Raw genomic sequence first — 8980 nt, forward strand, 5'->3', positions numbered from 1 at the left:
GTCGCCAACGGGGAGGACGGGTGGGTCAATACATTTTGCAGGAGTAGTGTACGTGGCACTGAGGTGCTCCAGAGGTGAGGTGGGACTGCTGTCGTGGTCTGGTTTGATTTCAGTGTAACTAAAGTGATGAGATTCATTGCTTGCACGTTGCAGGAAGTTCCTAAATGCAGTTGTGACTGTATCTTTTTGGAAAGAAAAGCTTTGTAAGGTTATTTAAAATAATTTCCATGTTCACTAAGATTCAGACAGTAAGTTCTTACAGTGAAGGATTGCTGAAAAGGTGTCCTCTTTCCCTGTCTGTCCCCCTCCCCAGAATCGTGCGGTAGGATCTGTTTCTCTTTTGACTAGAAATGTAGAAGTGACGCTTTTCGTGGAGTTGGCCAGTTGCTGTTCATGGCATCCTGCTTTTGCCTGAGGCTCTCTTTTTTCTCTTGGGGCATCGAGGGAAGTCTCATGGCAAACATCAACCTCCTCCTACAGCAAGGAGACATGGGGTGTTGTATGATGATGTAAAAATGGGCATTTGGGGGGAGAAGGACAACTTTAAAAGTAAGGGAGGGGCAACATTAGGTGGCTAGGTCCATTGTCAGTTGTGAATGCACCCCAAATGCAGAGCTCTTCTCCTCTGTACTTGTTACCTGTAGTCAATGGGGATGGCTGAGGGTCTGCAGTTTGTACCTGAGAGGTCACTTTGCAAAGAACTTAGTCTTCAAAAATGGCAGGATTTGTCTTTTTTCCCTCCCGTGGCGCTCAGGGACATAGCGAATACATGGCTGCAGATAAAGTACTTTACGTGGCTTGTGACTGTGAGAAAAGTTAAAATAGCCAGTTCTTAATTTCTCCCTTTGGTTAAATAAATCCGACCTGCAGGATAAATCACCGCATGTCCCAGGCCGGGTTATGCGGGCTCTTGAAATAACAGTTAGGAATGCTGGAAGACATGCAGCAGAGCCTGGGTCTTGCTGTGGGTATTTCTGTAATACTAAGAATAATTCCCAGCCTGCTGCTACTTCCAGTAGGAGTATTTATATTTAACCTGACATACGCACAACAGACTCGAAGGATTCTTTTTTAACTTCTGCAGCTCTGACTTGCAGGGGTAATTCGAGGCTATAAGAGTGCTGCTGCTTAAACTTTTATTTTTGGAACCGCTTAATCTATCCGTAACACAGAACAAGGTCACGCGGTCCCTACAAGCCTGATCCTTATTTCCTGCAAATCTCATTACTGCTGGGGAGCGCAGTCTGGGTGCTGGACACGCCGCTGGCAGGGTTCAGGCAGGTGCCTTGCTGTGTTGGGAGGCAGCGAAAAGCAGTTGGAGAGCATCTCTTCGCCAGGCTGTGCGCTCAGACAGGTTTCAGGCTCAGCATCCGCGTGCCACAGGCAGCACAGTCCTAAAGAAACCCTACAAGCGAGGAAGAAAGTCCCTTCCTCTAGTCCTGTTCCTCACACAGCAGCAATGCATCGCCTGGCAGCCGACGGAGCTGGCTCTTCCTTGTCTTGCAAGAGGAGCAGCACGGGGTGAACCACTGGGGTGAAACCCAGGTGTGGGGCTGCTGGCATCCCACTGCGTGCCCTCACACTCTGCACATGGAGCCTGCGAGCAGCTTGCAAAAGAGCTTGGAGATGGGGAGTTTGGTACTGGGGAGCTTAGTTTCCGTCCAGGCAGATTTCTGGAATTTGGTAATGATTGAATCATAGTACAGAATAGTAATTTCCCATCCTGTAGTTCATTTGTTGCCTCCCAGAACACGTGATGGAAAGCAATGTAGCGTGTAATCACCTAAATCTTCGTCACTTCCACTTGACAATTTAGAAATAAAAGGAAGCAATGTGACTGTTTTTTTTTCAGGGGATAATATCTTGTCAGAGGACATTCCTGTAACCCAGCGCAGAGCAGTAGATGCACAATTACCCTACACTTGCTAGTTACTTGCTTATTTTTAATTAGCGAGTGGCAGCTTGGGAGCAGATTCTGAGCCAGGTCTATTCTGGGTCATAAACTGCTCAGTATTTTGCCAGAGAAGAAATAATAATGAGCATTCATTGAGTCTGGGTAATGAAGATCTAGAAATTCCAAATAGTTCGTGGCATAAGATACGGGAGGATCATGAAGCTGATGTATTTTGGTGGTAGGTGAGTAAAAACAACTTGCTGCACAGTAGCTTGCGAAAGTTTCTGTGCTGTATGTGTGGGGTTAAGCTTGTGTAGACGTGTTTATAAACAAGGGTGCCTTGGCTTCGGGGTGAGATTCTGGCGGAGCAGCCAGTTACAAAGGATGAGGAAGCTAAAGAGTGTGGTGAAGTGTTTGCAATCAGGGAGAAGAGGCAGAACTGCAGATTTCTTGCTGAGGGGATGTTTGCAGAGGCTTGAGGGGTTGGGCATCACTCGCAAGTAGGAGCAAAGCAGGAGAGTGGCGTAGGTTTGGTGTCACCATGTGTTTGGGCACCAAGCCAGGTTACAAAATCATTCTGACTAATGACACTGGGTGCGTCACCTCTCCTGGAAGACCAGAGCCACAGCAGCAGAGGAAGTTGGAAGGGACCTTAAAACCCACCCAGTTCCAGCCCCTGCCATGGGCAGGGACACCTCCCACCAGACCAGGTTGCCCCAATACCTGCAATATCCCTGGTGGCTATCATGAATGTATAATAACAAGACACAAAAGCATCTCAGAGGCTGATCCTTTGGCTGCAGCTCCTCTGTGTTGTGGCCTGGCATCAGGGAAGAACGTCGCAGCTCGGTTATTGGCATGGCCATACAGTCGCAGTCGCTCCTCCTGCCGCGCTGCACATCATGGGGGCTGTTCCCGTCCACAAGGAACAGCAGGAGGTAAATGCCCCAGGGAAGGGAATCCTTTTCCCTTTCCATCCAGCAGTGCTGTCTGACAAAGCTGAATGCAATTTCAGTTTACGCTGAGGCTTCCCGGCTGCTCACAGCTTCGGTCATTCCAGGAGCGATGTATCCAACTTGTCTGCCTGTTCATTTTTTCCTCGCCAGCTCTCAGACCGCTGGGCAGGTGTCTGGTTGCGTCCTCGCTGGGATCCTGGCATTTACGTTGTTGTGCAAATTAAAAATAGCAGCCGCAGTTGGGTTCAGCGTATCGGGTGATTGCGCAGGGCACGTGGGTCCTCGTTCCTCCCAAGGACGCTCGCTGGCGGCGACCTGAAGTTTGTGCTCGTGTGTTTCAGGAGCACCAAAAATAATGGTTTGGGGGCGTATGACAGGAGGAGGGAGGGTAGGAAAGAGAAGAAAACTTCTTCTTTTACCTGAAATGTGATTCCCTGTTACTTTGTCTTGTATTAAAGCAGCATTTTAGGCAAAGTTTACTTGGCCAGTCAACATTACTTTGCATTACATTTGGTTCACAAATGTGCACAGCACTAACACATGCTGATAAAAAGGTTTTTGTTTTGGCTCTGAGGTCATGGTGTAGTTTTCTGTTTGCTTTCAGCGTACTTCCTCGTGGCGCTGCGTGTGCTTTAGCTCTCAAAGCTTTCCCTACGAGCAAGTCAAAGACAACTGGTTAAAGGAATGTATCCAGCAGCAGCGACTCTTACGCTGGTAGAGGAGTTTTATCTGTCATTCTTCATGGGAACAAAGAAAACAAAGTTGGTCTACGCTGTGTGCATGTCTGGGAACCTTGGCAGAGACCAGCTAAGTTAGAGGAACCTGAACTGCAGTTTTTCAGAATTAGCAAAGGAAGGGAACATGCAGAAAGGTGCTTCTGTTACCAATTACTTCTTTCAGTTAATAACGTAGGTGTTGTCAGTGCAGCAGCAGAACCTCAAGGTTTGCCATTAAGTCCACCTGAAATGTTTCAGTGGATGTTTAGTCATAATGTGGATTTCCATAGATCTTGTCCTTTCCCAGGCCATCTGATGAACTCTTTGCGTACTAAAATAATATTTTTCTTCTCTTAAGCATGCCCAGAACTACTTGTTTATGAAATTGAGATGCTCATTATTCCGCTTGCACCTTGATAACAAAAATACTTACCCTGTCAAACAGGCTGTGGACTATCAGCTGTAGCACCCTCCACTTTTCTTAATTTTGGATATAACAGTTCAGTGTGACCAGATGTAGGTCTAATTTCAATCCCTGTCCCTCAGATAAATCTTTAAATGGGAAGAGGTGTTAGCATGGGGACACATCATTCCCTTCCTTTTAAAATTATTCTACGGAAAACGTGGGATTTCTCCTTGATAGGAGAAATGAGCGAAAAACTTACCATGGCATTTGGGTCACACCCAAAGGGAAGCTTTACCTGCTGTCCAGCTCCCCTGGACAACTGACACACAGAAATTCTCATTTTTAGTTCGTGACCGGACCCAGTCTATGGGCTTTGTTGCCAATTGTCTGGGTAAGGTGTGGTCTGGGAGGTGTGCACCCTCCTGCATGGAAGGGGGTGGTTATTGAACTTTAAATGTCAATGATTTTTTTTATAATTGTATCTTTGAAAGCTCCCTAGATTATCCATGCTTGAGAAGGAAGAATGAGTTGCCAAGAATTAATATCCAGAGAAGATGGTTTGGTAGGCGTGAATGAAGTCTTATTTTGTAGAGATGAGCCTTGGCTGACAGAGAAGGGCTGTATGACCACAGTGCAGACATCCTTGTTGCACGGTTTAATTAAACTTTGGGTTCATAGGATCAGCACACTTTTACATACTCAGCCATTCAGGACGTTCCCCTCAGTTCTGTGGAAAATCACGGCTACTGACTACTGAATTCTGGTTTCTTCTCTCCAAGATTATTACAGCCCGGCGATGATGGGCCTGAAAACCGACCAGGAGGTCCTGGGAGAGCTGGTGAAACTGAAAGTTCCCGCTGTGGCAGAGCTGATGGAAAGACACGGGGTCATGTGGACCCTGGTGGTGTCACGCTGGTTCATCTGCTTGTTCATTGACATTCTTCCAGTAGAGGTAATCAGTGACATTCGGTTCTTTTTAACGTACATCCATAATCATTATTTCATTTGTAGTGCTTCAGTAATAATTTCCTGCTGGAAAACGGGCTGTAATCTGAATTCTTTCCTGCAGACCGTGCTCCGAATATGGGACTGTTTGTTCTACGAAGGGTCAAAGATCATCTTCCGCGTGGCCTTAACGTTAATTAAGCAACACCAAGCTTTTATTTTGGAAGCCACGAATTTCCCTGACATTTGTGATAAATTCAAGCAGATCACCAAAGGAACGTTTGTAACAGAGTGTCACACCTTCATGCAGGTAAACCGTTCACAGCTTTTAGCTGTTACGAATTAAAAACAGGACTGACTTGTCTCCATCAAAAAGATGGAGACAGTTCAGAGAAATGTATCCGTGGGAATTGGTGAAAGGATGAAGAATGTTTTCATATGTATGTGTATATATATATTAAAAACTCAAACTGTTATTTATTTTAGAATTATTATCCATATATAATCCATATATATCCATTTGTATTCTCTGTCCTACAGGGGTGAAAAAATTCCTTTTGCCCTTTTTAACTTTTTTTTAAGGCAGGAAATCTGGCAAGAAAATAACTACTGAATGCTTTCAGTGAACGGCACATTGATTGTGTTCCTGGGTGTTTTCTCAGAGGAATTGTAAGAGATTATTATAGGATACAACTTGCATTGATAAATCTTCAGTTTAAAGCCTTGGTTAGCCAGAGAATGAAAGGTACCTAGCTCTTAACCTCCAGTCTGAAACTTTGAGTACCGAAGTTTTACGACAACCTGCAGCCTAAGAATTATTCTTCTAAATTATGAATAGAGCGGATGCTAAATGCATACAGAACACCAGCTTCAGAGCTTAACTCAGACAATGAAAACGTAAAATACATTAGTTGCAAAAATAACGGAGCAGATCTGTCACAAAGCACTTAACCATCTCCCCTACCATTGTTACCAAGTGTGCACAAAAGTACATCCCCGTAGGTGACTTTCTTACCCCCAGAAGTTTTGTGCTCATGGCAGAGCTCTGTGCATAGGTCTGTCACGTGAAGATGTTGTGTTTCATTTTTGCTTACATACAAGGAAAGTAACTTTAACTTACTAGTGCTTGTGAGTCTTTTAGTTAAAAGAGTGAGGGGACAGATAAATCACAGATGTAGCTTAACATGAAAGAAAGATGTTTGCAGGGATTTTCCCTTCCATAAGGAGTTTAGAGTAAGAGTTTTGTTAAATGTCAACTGCCATGAGAATACCAGTTCACAGACTGATACAAACACTTGTCCTTGAAGGATGTTTTTTTCCTGCTCCTCCCTTTAATGGCATTACAACAACTTTTTAGGAAATCTTTAGGAAGCTTTTTCTTGCGGTTTCCCCAATAAAAATACCTGGGTTACTTATTTTCCAGCAGTGTTTATTTTAACTGGGGTGGTTACTGTATTGAGGGAGCTTCCAAGGCAGTATAACACAAACAGTTTAGGTTAGGTTTCTATGGAAGGGTGGAAGGCATGATCTTTTGTTTTGCAGAAATGCAGATACTGGTACCAGTGGAGGTGATGACAGCTGAAGGTTTTACCTTCCCCTCTTGAACAAAAACTTAGTTTTCAGTTTAATGCAGTGGAGACTTCTTTATCAGAGCGCTTTCAAAGCTGGCTCGTTTACAACCTCATCTCCAGAGCTGTTGGTTACAAGTACTGAGAACAGAGGGGCCCACGCAGCTTAGCTGGAGACTTAGGGACAAAGCAATTTTACGTGCTTAAGCTTGCTTCGCAGTTTGATCAGTCACTACTTTTAAATGAAGTAGTGAAAACAGATGTATTGTTCCCAAGATTGCAAAAGCAACAAGGGATAGCCAGAAAAATTCCAGAGGTGTTTGGTAGCATTTGAAATGTCTCAAATTCTTACATCCACGTACGCTACTCCCCTTGAAAGCCTCGTGGAATAGAGCAAAGGTAGTGGAGTAAGGGACTAACGCTGACTTTATTCCTTCAGCAACAGACTGTTGTATTTTGTGTGCCAGGGCCTGAATGACTTACACTTGCACCACAGGAAAAATGCATTGATACTTTGTAGAATTACCCAGGATGGCTTAGTATGTTCTGAATGTGATGCATGGTTTAATTTTTGGGTGGTCCTCTGTGGAGCCAGGAACTGGACTCGATCCTTGTTAGGTCACTTCCAACTCAGGATGTTCTGAGTCTCTGAATGTATCCAATCCAACAACACCCATGCCTTCAAAAATAACTTTAACTGAATACGTATATTCAATACCACTTTGTATTGTTACTTCCATAGAATTTGGAGCACTTGTTAGGAGCTAATGGTTTATAGCATCTTTAAAATCCAGTTTAAAGATAAAGATGCTTCCCTGTTCTAAGGAGGCCGAACAGCAGTAAGTGTTTTCACATCTTGGCTGTGAAAGCTGGGATCACACAAAGAACTTTGAGAATTCTGGCATCTTACCTAAAGCCAGCATTTTAAACTAATGATTTTCTCATTTTGCCCCCAGAAAATATTCACAGAACCTGGAACCTTGTCCATGACAACAATCGACAAACTCCGAGAGACTTGCAGAGAAAAGCTTTCTCAGGGATAACTCAGCAGACGGTCAGATACTACAGAAATAGACACATTCCTCTACTTGCACTGACTAAAGCACACTTTAAGCTTTCCATGAGTTAACTGACAGTTGACCAATTTTTTTTCCTGCCTTTCAAGTAAGTGTTGTTAACACTTTGTACTGTATGTCAGAATTGATAACTGGAAATAGTGGAACGGGTGGTTGTGTTGTTTTTTTTTTTTTAAAGGATTAAAGTGTTTTCAGAGTAGAATGTGATCAAAGTCTAGACACTCCTTTTAAAAAAATCACTGTCCTAGTCTTTTCAGGGCATTTTGTAATGTTTAAGAACAGGTGTATAGAATTACATATCCTTCCTTACTGTTAACTGTGACACCTCTTATCATTTGTACAAAATAAATCTAATTTAATTTGTCAGAAGCTGTTGTTTGTCAAGAGTAAAATACCTCAGTATTGGTATCAGCAGTGGTGGACTGACTGCAGCATATACCGCTCTCTTTCCTGACAGAAACAATGGAACAGAAACAAGCGAAGCTGGTAATGTGCCACCTCCAGCCCTGCCGAATTGCTTTCTTGTCCTTACAGAGCCCTCTTGTGGCCGCATCCTTTCCCTCACTTTTCCTGCTGTTCAGGAACTACTGGGGAAAGCCTCACTGTTTTACCACCACCTTTTCAAACTCTACTGCAAGACTGGTGTTTGATAAGGAAGTTAGTGGTTTTGTTTTGCTGCACATTGAGCTTATTTCATTCCTCACGAAAGAAAAAACAAACCTTCAGAGGAAATAGGTGACTTCTTCTAGGGCGGTAAAGACAACTTAACTTAGAAGTACTAAAAGCTGTATGGAGAAAAGAAAGGTACTTCCCAGGTGCAATTTGCTATCTTCACATCTTTAGAGTAAGAAAGTGCACCCCATAAGGGTATAAATCTACATAAGTGGTTCTAGATAAACAGCTGTATTGTGCTCAAGGAGGCAAGACTCAGTGATACTGAGGTAAGCCCCAGGCAAGTATGCAAGGTTGTGAATTTACAGAAGATTTGGTTCATTCCCTACAGAAGAAAATAAATACTGCTTTAAAAGTCTTTGTGTGGCTACTCAACAATACGATACTGTGCTATCCCCTCCTTTATGCTATTAGACATTACTTTTAATCTTGAATGCTCAATTATAAGGACAGCTCAATTATAAGGACAGTGGCATACCTTCAGTATGGCAGCAGCTAGCAGAACTTACTAGTTTGTTTCACCATGGGTGAAATCCATCATTTCCTGGTCCCTTCAGGGTAGCTGGGCAGAGCATGCCAGCCTTCACCATCAGAAGGCAGCTACTCTGTGCAGTCTCCCTGTAGCTTGGCTCCTGCCCCCTGTAGCCATTATTGTTAACACTGAAACATCACTGTAGGAGGGAGGCTGGGAAGCTTTAAAAATAAAGGTTCAGTTCCAAACTCACACCCAGACCTCAGCAGGCATGC

The 8980-nt window shown here is 43.7% G+C and overlaps 1 protein-coding gene across 1 annotated transcript in view; it reads left to right on the forward strand.

The window, feature by feature from the left end:
* Positions 1-7930, forward strand: part of GRTP1 (growth hormone regulated TBC protein 1) — a 35722-nt gene extending 27792 nt beyond the window's left edge. Inside the window, exons 6-8 of the mRNA XM_035317815.1 lie at positions 4752-4924; positions 5042-5227; positions 7442-7930. Coding sequence (XP_035173706.1) covers positions 4752-4924; positions 5042-5227; positions 7442-7528 — 446 coding nt within the window. The 3' untranslated portion in view covers positions 7529-7930. The remainder of the gene's footprint in view (positions 1-4751; positions 4925-5041; positions 5228-7441) is intronic.
* The last annotated feature ends 1050 nt before the right edge of the window (positions 7931-8980 follow it).

Source organism: Oxyura jamaicensis, chromosome 1, assembly GCF_011077185.1.
Source record: "Oxyura jamaicensis isolate SHBP4307 breed ruddy duck chromosome 1, BPBGC_Ojam_1.0, whole genome shotgun sequence".
NCBI classification, from domain to species: domain Eukaryota; kingdom Metazoa; phylum Chordata; class Aves; order Anseriformes; family Anatidae; genus Oxyura; species Oxyura jamaicensis.